The following is an 18,660-nucleotide window of genomic DNA, read 5'->3' on the forward strand; positions in this document are numbered from 1 at the left end:
AAGTTAAATAAGCAGTAAAATGTATAGTGAAAGAGAGAATTTTAAGAAAAAAAATATACCCTACTCTATACCTATTTCATGCCAGGAAAAAAAAAAGAATATATAGATAGCCTAGATATTGGGTAAATTTAATTTTCTAAGGACTTGTCGCATACTGTTTGGGTGGTTATAAAGTTGAAAATACCAGAACAAAGGTTGTGGAAGACAGGTTGAATACATATGTCTTTAATGAATATAGTGACTTATATGAGAAAGTTAATTAGCACAGTACCTTTTATAAGTAGATACTAGCTATCTAATAAACATTTTTCAGTGACACCTTAAGAAATGTCATGGGTTAGGTGTGATAGCATTTTCCATGCTCTTTTCTTTCTTAAAAGTGTAATGTGGTTATATTTAAGTTTGAATAACTAAAGAAATATATAATGTTTATAGATTGTTTCCCAATTAGAAACCTGAAAAGCATTCCTAACTATTTCTTCATTACAAACATGCAGATCTTACAGATTTTTCCTCAGCAATGAACTGTTAGCCTTGGGATCTCTCGCTCCCGCTCTCAATTTCTTAATCTGACATAAAGATTTTTCATCTCACAATTATCAAGACCTAATGATGCCTGTCTCTCCCATCTTCCCAACCCATCCCACCTCAATCCAGCACCTATACTGCCATTTTGTATCATTTAATTTCACTTTCAAGAAAAAGAGCTAATGATACAGCTGAGAAAATGGAGGCCAGAAGAAACAATCAAATAGGTAAAGAAAAATAGAGGAGATGAGACAACCTAAGGAAAATACTTAGTTAAAAGTTGGGCAAGTAGCCAGTTCATTCTCTGCATTCATCTTTAGTTTGACAGAACAATGCTTTTTCCACACTGCTGCTATGGGAAATGTCCTCACATTCCACTAGGTATAGGAATATGGCCTAATGGGGTCAATTGGCAGAGTGCTACTAGACAGAGTCACAAAGAGCAAGTTACAATAGCTTTATCTCATAAAGCATCTTTATGTTTATGATTTTTCTAAAGATGGATTGTAAAAGGCTTTAACATATTATCTGAAATTTGAAATAGTCAAAGATGAATAATAAAAAAGTAGACAATGATGTAAAGGGATGACTATATGGTTTATATAGACTATTAAAAGAGAAGAAGACCATTAAATTTGTTATATTTTAGACAGAATAGGGATAATATATTAATATAGTGTCATTAATTGTTATTGCTTGCTTTGATAGTATCTGTTATACTTTTTTTGGGGCAAAATGTATTTTAGTTGAAAAAAATTCCCAACACTAAAGAAAAATTCATTTCCTTTGTTTTTCAGATACTTGATTTTATCTCTTGACATTACAATTGCAGACATGGACATTTAATATATGCACAAAGGGCTACAGTAGAAAATTTTCATACTGTATCTTTTTAAGTACTGAACACTGAAGTCTAAAAGGACATATCACTTTTTCTCCAAGGCTAGAAAAAACTGCCAAATATAGGGTGCAATGGAATTATTCATCCTCCTCTCTTCCCTATTCTTCACTGTCTTAATAAAATGAACCCCAAAACTAAATGAATATAATGCATTCAATTTCAATTAGGTTTTTAATGTCTGTTGACATGCTTTATGTTCAACAGGAGAAGATAAAAAACCTGGTTTCATTCCAGGTACTTAATCTTTCTTATAAGATAGCCTCTTTGGCTGAAAGCATGAGGAGTAAATGTATAGGGCCCTTGTGTCAGCTTACAGAGGTACGCCTGGCCATGTAGGTGAGATGATCCATTGTGAATGGGAAACAAGTGATGTCAGGAGGGACTCTCTACAAATGTCCCTGGATTTCTTGAATTACTCCCTGTTCTTTATGTTACCTGGGAAACACTCAGCTTATTGGGTGTAGTGTAACTTTAGAAGGGTTCTACTGTTTATTTAATGCTCTGCTATTACTATCTTGAAAGTCATAATATTTTAACAAGTGACTATACATTTTCATTTTTCACTGGTCAACTGTGAATTATGTAGCTGGTTCTACAAAAAAGATCTCTGAAAGGGACAAAGGATGATCTGTTTCTTTTGCTCTCTGCAAAGACTTGAAATCTGACTGTAATGGTCAGTCTTTGGTATATTCTCTTTTCCCTAAAGGATTAATTACACAGAGCATCTAGAGAAGACTAATAACCCCCCCCCCCCCACTGAAATCTAGTCTCCCTTCTCTGTTAAGTAATACAATTTCAGTCCTCTTTTTTTTTTTTTTAGCTATATGACTAGCTTCTCAGTCAGAGATTATATTTTCAGACTCTCTTGCATTTAAATATGTCAAGTGATTGTAAATGTGATGAATGTTTTGCAATTTCCAGTTTACTTCCTTAAAGACAAAGTCAAAAAGATTGAATTCTTTTTTCTTCCTCTTACAGAATGGAAGGCAGATGTGTTGATGAACCAGCTTTGACAATTCAGTGGAAGACCGTTAAACTTGTTATATTTTAGACAGAATAGGGATAATATATCATTGGAAGCTGATTACAGATATTTACAGTTAGGTATTGACATGCTAGGATAAGGTAAGTGAAGAGCAGAAGGAACTTTGTCCTTAAGAACTTCCAGATGCAAACAACTCTGCCAGCATATAATACTCATCTTGGATCAGGGACTTGGGTCCTTATTCTGGGTCTCTTTATTATATCTGCCTAGCTTCTGCCCTAAGCAATATAGAGAATATATTCATGGGGGCTGATTGACAGAAACTTTGTACCTATGCAGAATAGCATAATAGTGTTCTGAATATTTGAACACTTTACACAGAGAAAATTACTAATTTGCACTAAAATTATACAAACCTATATTGAGCCTAATTTTATCTATAACAATTCTTAAACTACTTCTGGATCTTGCAGTGCCTCAAGGTCATCATATTAATACCAATTATAGATTATTTCTATAAATGTTGGGGCTTGAGTAAATCCATAATAACTTATGATAATCTCCTGAAGTTGCATTTTCAAAATAAATTCCTGATTCACTCTATTTTCACTGTAATTTATTTCCATCCTGAAAAGAGACTATGGGCTGTTAAAAATAACTTTTGTTAATGTTCTCATTGATTGGAAGCTGATTACAGGTATTTACAGTAGTTTAAAAAGAATATATAAATTTATTTCTCATTTCTTAAAATTTTTCAACAACTAAAACTGCTAATATTTAAAATATTTTAATAAACCAGTTATAAAATCATTAAGGAATCATATCTTCAAAAGTACAGATTTCATATTTACCTGCCCCAATGACTCTCTCAATTCGAATTCTTGAGGGATCAATTTCTTTCGCAAACTCATGGACTGCTAGGGATGGGTCTTCATATGTATCTGGATCTATGTAAGTTTTAATTCCTGGGAAACGTACTGCAACAAAATAAAGTACATTTAGTTTAGATGTATTTTAGTGATTACACATCCTGTGAATATTTAAAGAGTGAATACAGAAGTAGTCATTTTGTTAATTACCTAAAATCAGGTCTCTCCTCTTCTTGTCCCTGTCCCCACATACCACCATTCCCCATATAGTTTTGAATACTTGAAATCCAAATTTCATTTATAAAACTGTTAATGTAAAATGACTTACTAGTTTCAGAAAGAGTGAGTTGACAGGTTCCAGAAAATACTGTTTTATTATATTTCTGTAAAGTTTAATCAGCCGACTCAGCTATTAATAACCATAAATTTCACATCTGATTAGCCCAGGCATGGTCAGTCATAGGGGAAAGGAGGCATCAGCCTTCACCCCCAAGACAAACAAGCCCCTCCGAGAGTACTTCCTAGACCCTTCGTACTCTAAGGCACAGGCTTTCCTGAACTCCTGCCTCAGGTTTGGGCTTTCAGAAACTTCCCAGCAGTAAACAGATGCCAGATAGGGAAGATCACTATGCGTAATGACCGTTTCCTGTGTTTTGGAGAGCTTCAAAGGTCAGAAAGCACATGGTCCTGGAAAGGACCCATCATCTACCTTGGAAGAAAGATGGGAATCAGAGGCTGTTCTCCAGTCATCCCAGGACAGGTTCACCACTGGTTCTTACAGTTTAAAAGAGAACTTTGGAGCCCTTGGTGTCATCTTCACAGGTTTAGTAAATAGGGGAAACAAACCAGCAGGGGGACAGCAACATGAGCCCCCTCTACCAGGGGGAGGCCTTTTTATCACCTCCCTCCTAGGCACAGGTGTGCACACTTGCACATGCATGCACACACACACATGCTCCAGGTGTCCACAATCAGGCACACATGACCCACACACATGTGTGCCCCATACTCATGTGCGCCCCATACCCATGCAACCTTCTGTGTTAACAGGACATGACCAAGGCCACAGGTGATACCCATAGATACTAGTGGTGTAAAAAGCCTGATGAACTAATTTACCCTACAAAGGCCTGTATCTGGCAGTTGACTGTGTAGCTGCTACCCTTCCTCTGGTGAGGGTGGAACGCTCACAGTCCTGGGGCAGTTAGGATGAGGAATAAGAATTAGTAGGGGGTAAAATATCACTGCTACATTTGTAATGGTGGATGATATTTAGTTCTGTTACTACTTAGATTTTGAAAGTTACACAACACTCAGAATTAAGTGTTTCTGGGTGTAGGGTAAAGAAAATATCAGGCTTTTCTGCCCTTCCGCCATCAGGATAGATGATGGATCCTTGTCCTGAATGCATGCCTGATGGTGGGCACCTGGAATAGGGTGTGGGCATAGGTAGATGGGATTCAGCTGAGCTAAGACTGTGCTTTTAAGGGCGGCGTCACGGGGGGATGCCAGCAGCACCAGCACCAGCACCAGCAGCAGCCGTAGCCGAGAAGCAGCAGAACGAACGCTAGAGAGCCCAGATAGAGTGAGGACTTGCTGCCAGCCTCCCAGCCCCCCAGCCAGCACCCCTGCCTGCCATATGCCTGGTGAACCCCAAATAAAAAACCTGCAAAACTACTGAGGACTCTGACTCCTCCTTTACCCGATCTGCATGGGATCAGAAAACCTGCCTTGTGCCCTGTCCTGCCCCTTACACTGGGTCTCTTTAAAAACATGCTCTTGGAAGAAAATCTCAAAAGCGAACAAACAAAAGAGTGAGTTTAGGGTAGGCGATAAGCCCATTATTAGCAGTAATTTGCATCCTGAATTCTTCAGTGCCTGTTGCCTTCTTTTAATACTATTTGTCCACTGTCTTCTAGTACTGGATATGCACCCATGAGAAGATTAGTATTTTATTCTTAAAATGGCACTAGTAGGGCCTCCCCTGGTGGTGCAAGCGGTTGAGAGCTGGGCTGCGAGGTTGCCCGCAGCCTCTGCAGCGCTGGTTCGTTCCCCGGCTGCCAGCAAGGGGCGGGCACACACACACACACACACACACACACACACACACACACACACACACACACACACACACACACACACACACACACACACACACACACACACACACACACACACACACACACACACACACACACACAAAAAAAAAAAAAACAACACACCAGTAAAGAATTTTCCAGGTGCATTTATACCTGACAATGATTCTGAAATGGTTTGCTTTTCTTGACCTCACAAAGTTTAGGCTAGAGGGAAGGAAAATAGATTATCTGTACTTGTAGTTCATATCTGCTGGCAACTTAATAGGGGTTGTAATTTTAGATGAGATCAGGTGCCTTCAGGGCAGTATGGCTATAGATGGGAAGTTATAATTTCTGAATGAATTCTATAAACTCAAACCTAGTAGCTCCTGCTAGACAATTAGTGTTACCTAACTGGATATATGGTTACGTTGATATCACTTTAGGACAGAGTAGTGGTAGGAATGAGTACAGTGCAGGATCTCTATGATTCCAGCAGACAGGTGAAGGAGTCCTGGAGCCCTCGGTGGCTTTCCAGGCTTTCTATTGGGATTGGACTGGGTACACAGCAGGCAGGGGTGCTGGGAGGTTTGCAGGCCTCCCAGCCCCCAGCACGTCTTCACTCTACCTGGGCTCTCTGGTGTTCTCTGGTGGCCTTGTTCTCTGCTGCTCTTATGGTTCTACTGGCATCCCTGCGCCGCCGCCCTTATAAGCACAGTATGAGCCCAGGTGTACCCACTTATGCATGCCCACACCCTACTCCTGGTGCCAATCATCAGGCATGCATTCAGGACCACAGGGATCCATCATCAATCCTAATGGCAGGAGGGCAGAAAAGCCTGATACCTTTTACTTACCCTACAGACAGCTAACAGCTACCAGTTATTATCTCTATAAGTTTATATCAACTCAACCATTTAATTACTGAAAGTAATGCATTTTGATATGTATGTAATATGTATTATTGGTTAACATCACTTTTTTTGTAAACACAATATATGTAGTGTGAGAATAAAAACCCAAATTTTGTTCTGATTTTGAATATACGGTTACTTATTTAAGTTACCCATGTCTTCTTAAACATTGGTTTAACTGTCTTCTGCCTCCTTGGCTGTCTTGGTTACCTTTACTGCTTCCTGCTGAGCCCACTTGGTTTAGTTTGTGCTAAATTGCTTGTTGGAAAAGAAAAAAAAATAGCTCAGGAGCATCTTTTCTCACTTCATTTCAGTACTAAACGCATTCTCGTGAATCTTAAGGTTGTTCAGCATAAGTTATCTATCCAGGTGTCTGGATTCAGGTTTTTGCTTCATTACATCCTTTCAGCTCATGCCAGGCCAATGAGACAGGTATTGCCTGTCTGAACTCTCCTTTCACTGCCAGCGCAGTGAGCCTCAAACCCACTGTATAAAAGAACCACCTGGGAAAGCTTGCTAAAAATGCATCTGCTTTGATCCCATCCTGGACATTAAGAACTTCAATAAATGAGGGTGGGAAAATCTGATGCAATGGTTCTAAGACCACTAGATGAGAAATCACTGGAACCTTAGAAATAGCCCTAAATATGCTTTTAGTTTACAATTTTCTCACTCCAGTGCTTTCCTCTAGAGAGTGGTATAGAAGAAAACTCTCTTATTTCCTTTGCTCAGGTTGAAGTAAAGGAGGAGTTTAAATTAAATAGTGAACCATTTGCCTCACATATTATCTCCATACCGCAGTTAATTAGAGAACATCCCTTTCTTGTTAATTCAGTGTCTCATGACAGAGAACTATCTTGACAAAGTAGTTTGCCATTTAAAGGTAGAGGTGTAGGTGGGTGTTGGGGAGAAGAGGGTGGCAATTATGAAACCAACTATAGTGGTAATTATAGCTTGTTTGGGAAAAGATCCTTCAAATGAATATAACCTTGTAGTCATTGCAAGAATTTCATACATATTCTAATAGTAGAAGAGCTGATTTTCTTTTTTGGTGTTAATGAATTGTAAATTGATTTGTTATATGTTTAAATGACAATTCCTACAAGAAAAATAAGGATTCCTTCATATTTTTATACCTATTGCCCCACTAAGTAGAACCAACCACATTCTGGAGTCATTGTAAGTGGTAAATAAGTAGATATAATCAGTTATCTTGTATTTTTAGCATAACCAGTCTGTTTGCCAGCAAGCAGAATGAGAAAAAAAGTAATGTCATTTAATGAGAAGCAGGTGCAATCTCCATCAACCTGGAAACCAGGTGAAAAGACTTAATGCTGAAAGGTTGGAAGGGAAATTTTTCTGACTTTTTCAACTAAATGGATACAGGTTTAAAATGAACTTCTAAAGTGATGGAACAATATAAAATAAGAGTAACTACTTACAATGCCCATTTTGCAAGTTGTTTCTCCTCTTCTCTTCTGACTTCATTTTGGCCTTTATATACCATTGGCACCTTTTAAAAGACAAAAAAAATCTTATTTTCAGATGGATCAAAGTCAAACCACTTAACCACATGTCACCTGTGACAAAGTTCTTATAAAGATCACTATTAAGAACATCTTTATAACACCTGGAAATACTCATAGACTGTGTTTAATACACATCAAATTGGCCCCAGATAAGAATAAAATACTCTCAAGGGGGTTGATTTATCCAAATGATATGAATCTTATGGAACTAAAAGGAATTATACTCAGTGAAATAAGCCAGAAGGAAAAAGAAAAATATCAGATGGTTTCACTTATAGCAGGAATATAGGGGAACCCAATAAGACATCAGTGTAAGAAAATAACAGTACAAAACACAACAAAACAAAAACGGACAATTATAAATCAGAGACATACTGCAGGGGAGGAGGAGGGAGAGGGATCAGAGGGAGAGAGGAGCACAGGGGACTGAGGTGATGGTGCATGTGTGCATTGGTGAAGGAAACTGCAGGGTAAGGTAAAAAGCATCAGGCTTTTCTGCCTTCCCACCATCAGGATCGATGATGGATCCTTGTGGTCCCAAATGGGTGCCTGATGGCGGGGACCTGGAGTAGGGTGTGGGCCTAGGTAGATGGGATTCACCTGGGCTAAGACTGGGCTTTTAGGGGCAGCGTCGCGGGGTCGCCAGCAGAAGCCAAGAGAAGAGAAGCAATAGAAGCTGAGAGGCAGAGAAGCAGAACAGAAGCCAAGAGAGAGAACACTGGAGAGCCCACATAGAGTGAAGACTTGCTGGGAGCTGGGAGGCCTGCCAGCCTCCCGGCCCCCCAGCACCCCTTGCCTGCCATGTACCTGGTAAATGCCAATAAAAGCCTGCAAAACCCACTGAGGGCTCCAGGACTCTGACTCCTCCCTTACCCCCCGTCTGCTGCATCATAGAAAACCTGCCCTGTGGCTCTGTCCTGCCTTTACAGAAACCCTATGGGGACTAGATCTGAGGGGGTGGGGGGAAGCAAATATTGTTTAAAAACAATGATGTAAAAAATTAAAAAAATATGAATCTTAGAAAATATTTGATCAGCAATAACCATCACACCGTTCCTTATATGACTGTAGTAATTAGTTGGTGAAAAGAATTAAATATGAAAATGAAAAAGTGTTGAGTCAGAATCTCAGAATTTTTAACTGTCTTTTAGTTTTAATGCTAATGAACTTTTTTTTTTTTTGGAAAACAGAGAGGCATGTTCTGTTCTCTCAGGATAATTGTGCTCTGAAGAACAGAGGCAGGTGCTTGTCTCCCCTGACTTATTCAACATGAATAAATTCATCAACATCCATGACTTGACAGTTCATCAAACTGCTAATACTAAATGGTTAAACAGAATATATTTGTGGTACACAAGACAGTCTTTCAATGTGAATTTTGTCTTAAATCCTATGGGAAACTGAGTATTAATTCAGAAATGTCTTGCAGTTTTCACAGAATAACTTCCAACGAATGCTCCCCTACCGGAACGCTTAAGAGACACTTCAAAATGATTTTTTAAAACCTTGTTATTTAAATTAAATTACATGTAGAATATTAACACAGCTTCTGATATCATACATTGCAAACATGGAAACTGAAAGTTGAAAGTAATACCAACTTTTCTTCATCATTAAACTATCTTTTTGAGTGACATTCAAATTCTTCTTCCGGAATCCTAAATAAAAATAACAGTTGAGCCCATCTCTCAAGCTTAGTAGATCGATTTTACTCAGCTTACAATTACTATAGCTGTTAAGTTTGTCATAATTATGTGATAAGGCAATAGTTTTTTCTCCCCCACCCCAAGGCAACAGATTCTTACATTTTAATGAAATGTTTTTCCACATGCTTATGTATGAAGTGCTAGTAAGGCACAGAGTAGGTTTTCTATGATCCAGGCAGATGGGTAAAGGAGGAATGTTGGAGTCCTTGGAGGCTTTTTCAGGCTTTCAATGATCTTTCTGCACCATTTGTAGAGAGGCAACCAGGTTCAGGGCAGCCTGGGGAGCCAGGGGTCTGCCAGCCTCCGGGGCCCCAGCAAATCTTCACTCTTTCTGGACTCTCCAGTGTTCTTGCATGGTCTCTACTGCACTGTCCTCTGCCTCCTCTCAGCCTCTGCTGCTGCTGTTATAGGCCCAGCCTCAGCCCAGGTGCGCCTACACCCTACTCTAGGTACCGCATCAGGCGCACATGTAAGCCCACTGGTGTGAATCTTAGACGCCAATGATGGGAGGAAGGAAAATCCTGACAATTTCCACTTACCCTACGATGTAGTATCTAAATCATTTTGATAAAATAATCTACAAGGAAATAAAGCCTTAATGCTTGCAAATTTAACATAAAATTATATCCAACTTTGCTATATATACAATCACTGCTAAAGAAAATATCATTTAAATCTTTTACCACTATCAAATTCAAGGTTTTTTTTTTTAATTGGGTATAAATGTCACTGATGTTTAAATAAATCCATACTAAGAAAGTTCCCCCAACTTCTCTTTTTTTAAGATTTATTTTATTTATACAAGAACCAGGGTATAGGCCAGATGTGCGGGAGGGTGAAAGGATTCACCAGAGACAGAGCAGGGAACAGAACAGGCCAACTAACTGAAACACATTGCTGAGGGGAGCAGCGGGTGAGACAGGAGAGGTCTGCTGCGCTGTGTGGGTTGCTCTGTGGCCGGCAGGGATCATGGTCACAGCCTCACAGCACTGTGCTCAATGGCCTGAGCCCCCAGGGAGGCCCTCCCCCAACTTCTTCAAAGGAAGTTTCAAGGAAGAAAAAGTCTTTCTGAATCATATTAACTACCATACATTCAAATTAAATAATCACAATATCCAATTTGTCTTTGGAATTAAGATCACCTTATAAGACCCCATAATACTTTATAGCTAAATAATCTTTTGGGGTTCTGTACTGATTGGCTCTACATTATGTGTAACCCTGTAATCAAGAGTATTATCAAGATACTAATGCTTCCAAATTCACAATGCACGAGCAGCAATTTATTATAAATGGCAAGAAAAAACAGTAGGGTTTTCTATTTAATATTTTTCTAATGAGGTTTAGTTAAGTGTTAGTATTTTTAATTTTTTGAACCTCACCAATTTGACATTGTGACTGTGTGTTGCACTCAAATGTTTTCTTCTCTTCTTTCCTCTTTTTCCAATCTTAAACCTTTAAGATCCACACTTAAAATTTCCTTTTTGCTTTCCTTTCCTAGCTATCATTGTTTACTTATCCTTTTTTTTGTAAGATAATCTCAGAAAAGACTATCGACTTTTTTTTTTTTTTAATAGGAAATAAGCTTGGATCTCTACCAGAGGTAAAGTGATTTTAAATAAGCAGGTGCAGTCATGCCCCGCTAGTGATTAAGGTTTTGGTAGGCCACATTTGATACTGTAGCCTGTGGTATTGGATATTTTGTTTTCAGCCTAATGGCTAGATGCTTTGGAGATACAAAATTTGTTTTCCATTCACTGTAAAAGATGGTTGGAGCGAAGCGATTATGATAGCAGAAAGTTGTCAGAGGTTCTTTCTAGGCATGAAAGGTATACAGGGAGAGAGAAACAGGAGATGCTGAGCACAAAATCTGTTAGTGGCATCAAGGTATGCCCAAGCAAGTGCGTATTACCAGGATTAATTTATCATTATTTCCTGCATACTATCATATCTATTTCTTTCTTATCATTATAGTCAGCATTCTTTTATCAGTTAATCAGTTTTCCAAAACAGGAGACTCTGAGACATGCTTTACTAATTACAACAGCAATGCTATCCCTATTTATATGCAGGAAAATTTTAAGAAAGCATGGGCATAATCATATTCTTTTTCTAATTTGTCATAAGGAAATCATTTTAACTAAAGCATATTAGAATATTCCTGTTTCTTTGATCCTTGATAAGTTCTGTAAAAATGGGTTTGTTACAACGGAATCTGATACATCCTTATAGGTAGCAGTTACTTTTTATTAAGGACCCACATTTCCTAAGTGTATCTAAGTATTGTCATTTTATTGATCCACACCTTTAGTCATCTATCAACACTGTAGGTAATTTTTCATACATGTATATGCTCTGTAATTTTTAATGAATTTGAACAAAAATATTGTTTGTAAGTACAGTTTAAAAATAAAAATAAACAAAAACCAAACAGTGTTTATAGTTTACTGAACTATTGCCCCAGGAGGTAGCTATTTGTTATCTTTGCTCATTATCAGATGTCAGGGTACAGAGGCTGTACTATGGCTGAAGTCAGCATGGATTTGTATTATTTGGGCATTCTTATTGCAGTTTTAAATCATAACATTGGTATTTTGCTGTATGTGTTTGTTTCAGATTATCAAGAAAAGTCTTGAAGTATTTGTTTGAGCCCTTACCGATAATCTCGAAGAAGTATTTTTCCCTGTAAGGAATAAAATATGATCTGAAGATACATATAATTTCTGATAATGCCTGGGTCAAACATCAAGGGTAAAATAATAAAGAATGCTTATTTGTTTAAATACATATTATTTTCTTACATCTCTGCATCGTTAGTACCTGGATCACGGTAAAAATTCAATATATTTAAAAATCAACAAAAGGTGTTAATACATTTTCATACCAAATCTTTGTTAAAACAGAAATCCAAGGTTTGGATGGGTATAGAATTTTGACCAGTTTTTAAACCTTCACATCTAGGTGTTCTGTTATGTTAAGCTTTCATTTGTATTCAAAGTAGAGAAATAATCCAATTTTTAAAATCAATTAATAAAATTCAAATCTGTACACTTATAACACTTAATGGATAAAAATTACATAGTTCTAAAACACAAAGTTGATAAAGAACTTTTATATAAATTGTCCAGTCTATTTGTTAAATTATTTTTTCCCCAAGATAAATCCCTTTCATGTTGTAATTTTATTGTAGTAAAGGAAAAACTGAGAAGTAACTTCATGAATAAGAATTTATCATACTTAGCTTTTAAACTATTTTTACCAAGTGTTTGGTTGATCTCATTTTCAGGGACCTGTTGATAAAGAGAATCAGCCAACCATGGTGTTTTCACCAACATATAAATTTCATGTCTGAGCAGATCTGCCCTGATCCATTCTTCTCTGAGCTGTGCATTTTGTTCCATTCAAAAGCAGTTGACTACACAGTATATAAAAAGAATAATTAATCACAAATCTTGGAACTAATCTATGTTTCAGTTACCTCCCAGTGATTAAGAAGAACAAAGTAAGAATGACGAGGAGAGTGAATCCCCCAACAGCCGCCGTAGCTATCACGAGAATCTGCCCCTGTTCTGCTGCCATGTCCGAAGCTGAAACACAGATACAATATTAAAATTTCCCTGGGTGACATTTCACTATCAACATTGTCTTACAATTTAGTATGTGCCTGAAAATACGGTGATGAAATCCAGTGAAATTCTTACTACATTCGCCCTTTATTTCCTATGTAGAATGCAAACCCATAATAAGGTCATAGGAGAGCTGACTGAGGTCATAACACACAGCATAACCTTTTCCTCATTTTTACAGAAATACCAAAAACACAGATGGACTCCTTGTATCCCACCTTTTAAGATTATGCATGTGTTGTTAAATTAAAAAAAAAAAACCGATGGAGTAAAACATTTCTGTAATTGCTGATTTATTTCCTTAAACACTTTGTCAACAGACCAGGCTTCACACTGTTTTGGTATGTTTCCACAAAGTAAAAAGACTATTATGTAATTTATTTTAAGAATGACCTTCTTTATATTTCATAGAGCTACACTACAATCAAACACTACAGTTTTAAATTTCCACCTGCACAGCACAAGGGTGTGCTGACATGTTAGTAGGTACAAAGATATTTGACCTATATAGTTTTTAAAATGCATTTAAAAGCTTCCTTTTATAAATAAAGACTAGATAGCATATAGTAAAAACATATTACTCCTCTCATTAAAAAAAAAAAAAAACAAAAAACAGTATCATAAAACTGCTTACGAATGTTTTGAAATTCCAGGAATCTTTTGAAATATATTAGATCAATGAATTCATTAGTACTTAGAGTTTTCTACATAACTGAAATTCTAGTCAGATAAAATTTCTTTTAGATGTAATAATGGGTAATTGCTTAATAATAGCAGCAAGGGACTAAAGTTCAGAGAAGTTAAAGAACTTGTCTCAGCTCATACATAACAACCATGAGAATTCAAGCTTTGTGGTCTTGATTCATTGCTCCTTTGACAAGAAATATTTAAAAAAAAAAAAAGAAAGAAGGAAGGCAGGAAGAAAGGCAGGAAGGGAGGAGAAACAAGCAAGCAAATGGATGGAGGGAGGAAGGAAGGAAGGGAGGGAAGGAGAAACAAGCAAGCAAATGGAGCCACCCAAGTCTGGGAAAAACCAAAACAGCATGAGGAGGCATCTCCAGGCAGGCACCAGTGTGCCCAGGCATGCCCACACCTGTCCACCTCCAGGAAAAAATGGAAACAAAGCCTGCACTCTGAAGGTTGCCCAGAAGTGAAATTCACTAGCCTAACCCTTCGCCGATTTTGTAGATTATTGCTCCAGCTAGAACTTTACTTCTTTCTGTTCTAATTTCCATACAGGACATGAATGTCAAACTGCCTTTTGTAGTGTAGAGAAGCCCTCCTCAGCCCTGGGGTTAAGGGAATCTTGGGTCCATGTCTTTATGGCTATTGTCCCTGTGTTCCAAATAATGGTCTCTTTGGGTTTGGCCCCTATATCTCACAGTAATGATTCAGTTAATTATCAAGATTCTAAAATATCAAATTATTCAACTCCTTTAATGGCTCTTAACTTGACTAACCTTAAATTTTATTTTGATTACTGTAAAAAATCTATTAACTTAATCAGTTATAAGCACCAAACTAAAACAGAAAATATAATTGAAAAACAAAGAGCTTAATTCTCTACCATAATAATTTATTTAACTTGAGTACTTTAAGGCTTCCACAGAAGTAGATCTTTTCTGGGAATCAAGTATGCAGTACACTATGTACAAATTTATATCTAGCTCTGTAACTTCTTCATAAAAATGACATCTACTAGAGAATATCTGAATCTTAAACGCTATTGTTGAGTCAGTAAGAAACCAATCAAAGCATTTAAAAGGCTTTTAAAGAAGCACTAATATAAATAAAAACAACAGTCACTTATGTCAGTTTTTGCTAAAATATTTTTACTAAAACTTGGAATAAGAGTTTAGTCATTCTGATTTAATCAGGACATTTACAGGTGATCTATTACAATGTTGGGTTTAGGCTCACAATCTGTGCAAGTTAAATAGTTATATCTTATTCAATAAATAATGTACTGAAAATTATTTATTAGGTTCTTACTGAATTTGCTAACATTCAAAATAGCACTGATACAACAGGAATTAAGGTATGTTCTAAAATGTCACATTTGTGCATCGAAAGTTATTGAGTGAAATTGTCATGAATAGATGTTATAGAAAACAAAACTAACTTCCTGAAGATAAAGAAGATGACATTTTAAAAAAGTTATCTACTTAGCTTATATGTTAAACATTATAGTTTGAGTTTAAGCCTGGAGCATATCTTTTTACAGTAGCCAGGTAGCAAGTAATTTATTGATATCATGTCTTCAAAGTTCAGATGAAGGTAGAGATTATATAATTGGGTGCCTTCTGAAAATCAAATTTCCTCGTTAGAGAAAATTGTGCTGTATAATGAACAGATTCCTGAAGAGATGGAAATGGATATCACATGTTAATCTGAGGCTGATTCTGCCTTCCATTTGACTTATCTGAAGAAGGGCTTCTCTGCCACCACCTGGAAACACTGAGGGTTCCTCTGTCCTCTCAGAAGTTCTGGGATACTAAGGGCCAGTTCTTCAGTGTTTATCTCTAGAACATGCAGGGGCCCCCTTGTTTGAGACATGGCCTAAAGTGATAATAAAAATAATCACTTTCTATAAAGCATTTTCTATAGTCCAGAAATTAGATAAAAGAATTTTGGGGGGCCTCCTTGGTGGTACAAAGGGTTATTAAGACACAACCTATGATACTATCTGCAGCCACTGCAGCACCAGTGCGATCCCCGGCCAGAGAGGTGAGCCGCATGACACAGCAGACCTCTCCTGTCTTGACCGCTGCTCCCGTCAGCACACTATTTCAGTCAGTCTGCCTGTTCTTTTCCTCACCCTGTCTCTGGTGACTCCTCTTACCCACCCCCCTCTGGCCTGTACCCCAGTTCTTGTATGCATAAATAAATAAATCTTTAAAAAAAAGAAATTTGGGTTGTTTGACTTAAATAATTGCTTAGCAAACAGCCCGTATACAAATCTATCTCCTTTTTCACACTGGTGATTACATATTTATGAACTTTGCTTCAATTAAAATTTTAACTGGATAATAGAATATTAAGTTGTACCATTTTGAAAAGTGCATATTCCTATATAATTATTTTCTTAAATTTCTGTATTAGGAATCCTAAGACACTCTTCTGTGGATAATAAAAAATAATGTAATATGTAAGTCATTTAAAAGTGAGAGTATGTAATGTGATGTACCATAATACTAGAGTAAAATGTGTGGATGATGGGTCTGGGATGACTATGAAAACATTGTGAACAAAATCATCATCATCATCATCATCATCATCATCATCACCACCACCAACACCACCACCACTACTATTTATTTTATAGTAAAATATCCTCTAGCATTATGTTAATGTTTTAAATTTATTATAAAATTTACCTGCATGACAGCCTTAATACATAGACATTATTATTATTCCTACTCTAAGTGGTTATATTACTTGTTAAGGTTACATAAACACTTTGTACTCAGGAAAGCTGCCAATCCTATCCTGACATGTCAGGCTCCAAACTCACCCTATTGCCAGTATCATACACCACGGTTTTCATGAGCACAAAAATGGCTAGCTCCAGCTTTTTTCTGTGTTCTAGAACAATCATATCCTTGTTGACCTTGATTTCATGTCTACAAAATGAGAATGTTCAATTAAATAATCTCATCACAATTTTCATTGCAAGTTTACCATGTTATGTTATCCATTAAGGCTACCAAATAATGGGAAGAAAAGATTTGCCACATGGAAATTAGAGGGACACTCAGGACCTGTGCTGTAGGTCTGTCTGGATGAGGGTAGTTTTTGCCTTTTTAACATATTAGTGTTGGTCAACACACAGTTCTGATGTTCTCTTAGGATAAAGTCCAGAGCCCTAAACTTTGTTGATAAGGCTCTCTACAAATGGCTCTAGTATACATCTCCAGATTCACCTTTCATTATTCTATAATCACACTGAATTTCTTCCAGTTTCTCTTTTAAAAAATTGAGAATTGACATATAACATTATATTACCTTCAAATGTTCAGCATAATCGCTTACTTATTTTTGTTATGTAAGGATCTCCACAATAAGTCCAGTTAACATCCATCACCACACATAGTTACAATTATTTTCTTCTTGGGATGAGAACTTTCAGGATTTACTCTTTTAATAACTTTCAAAATACAATATAGTATAATTAAGTACATATAGTGCATTCAGTACATTATATTTCATGACTTATTTTACCACTGGAACTTTGTAGTTTTTGGCAATAGAGTGGGTTTAGAGCCTTTGTAGTTTTTGACCTTCCTCCTCACCTCCCTTTACTCCTACCAATTTCTTCCCGTGTCTATGAGTTTGGTTTTGTTTGTTTAGATTCTACATTAAGGGAGAACATTCTTTGTCTTTGATTTACTTCATTTAGCATATACCCTGAAAACCCATCAGTGCTGTAAATTCCAAGATTTCCTTTTTACTTATGGCTGAAAAATATTCCAAAATATATAAAATGGAATATTAATGAATGTTTTATATATGTGTACATATTAGTGTATATATACAACATTTATCATTCATAGAAGGGCAAAAGTCGCTTCTGTATCTTGGCTTTTGCAGATAATGCAGCAAAAAACATGGGGTACATATATCTTTTCAAGTCGGTGTTTTTGCTTTTTCGTTTTTATGCTGGATCATAAGGCCATTCTATTTTTAATATTTTGAGTAATCTTCACCCTATTTTTATAGTGATTGCACCAATTTATATTTCCACCACCTATACACAAGGGTTCTCTTTTTTCCACATCCTCATCAGCACTTATTTCCTGTCTTTTTGATGACAGCTATTTAAACAGACATGAGGTGATAGCATACTGTGGTTCTGATTTGCATTTCCCTAATGAATAGTGATGCTGAGCACCTTTCCTTGTACAGTTGGCCAGTCATCTATCTATCTTATTTGGGTAAATGTATACTCAGATTCGCTACCTAGTTTTAATCGAAGAACACTTAATTTTAAGAGTTCTTTATATATTTTGGATAGTAATCCTTTATCAGATATTTGATTTTCAAATATTCCCTAAATTCAGTAGGTGCCTGTATATTTGTTGATGATTCCTTTGCTGTGTACAGGCTTTGATTTGATATAGTCCCATTTGCCTAATTTTCTTTTGGTGTCAAATCCAAAATATCATCACCAAAACTGTTGTCAAGGAGCTTATTACCTATGTCTTCTTCTAGAAGTTTTACGGTTTTAGACCTTACATTCAAATCTTTAACTCATATCTGAGTTAATTTTTATGGAGGTTATAAAACAGTGGCACAGTTTCATTCTTTTATATGTGGCCATACAGTTTTCCCAACATGGTTTATTGAAGAAACTTTCTTCATTGTATACTTTTGGCTCCTTTGTTATAAATTAACATTTATGCATGGATCTATTTTTGGGCTGTATATATATATTTTTAAAGATTTATTTATTTATTTATACAAGCACTGGATACAGTCAGAAGCACGGGAAGGTGACAGAATTCACCAGAGCAGGGAGCAGAAC

The 18,660-nt window shown here is 36.7% G+C and overlaps 1 protein-coding gene across 1 annotated transcript in view; it reads right to left on the minus strand.

The window, feature by feature from the left end:
* EPHA6 (EPH receptor A6) overlaps positions 1-18,660 on the minus strand; it is a 655,437-nt gene that overhangs the window by 191,017 nt on the left and 445,760 nt on the right. Inside the window, 3 exon segments of the mRNA XM_054700683.1 lie at positions 3,266-3,391; positions 7,718-7,788; positions 12,989-13,097. Of these exon segments, the coding sequence (XP_054556658.1) occupies positions 3,266-3,391; positions 7,718-7,788; positions 12,989-13,097 (306 nt within the window).

The sequence above is a fragment of the Talpa occidentalis genome, unplaced genomic scaffold (assembly GCF_014898055.3).
Source record: "Talpa occidentalis isolate TD23 unplaced genomic scaffold, MPIMG_talOcc4v2.1 talOcc4.4, whole genome shotgun sequence".
NCBI classification, from domain to species: Eukaryota; Metazoa; Chordata; class Mammalia; order Eulipotyphla; family Talpidae; genus Talpa; species Talpa occidentalis.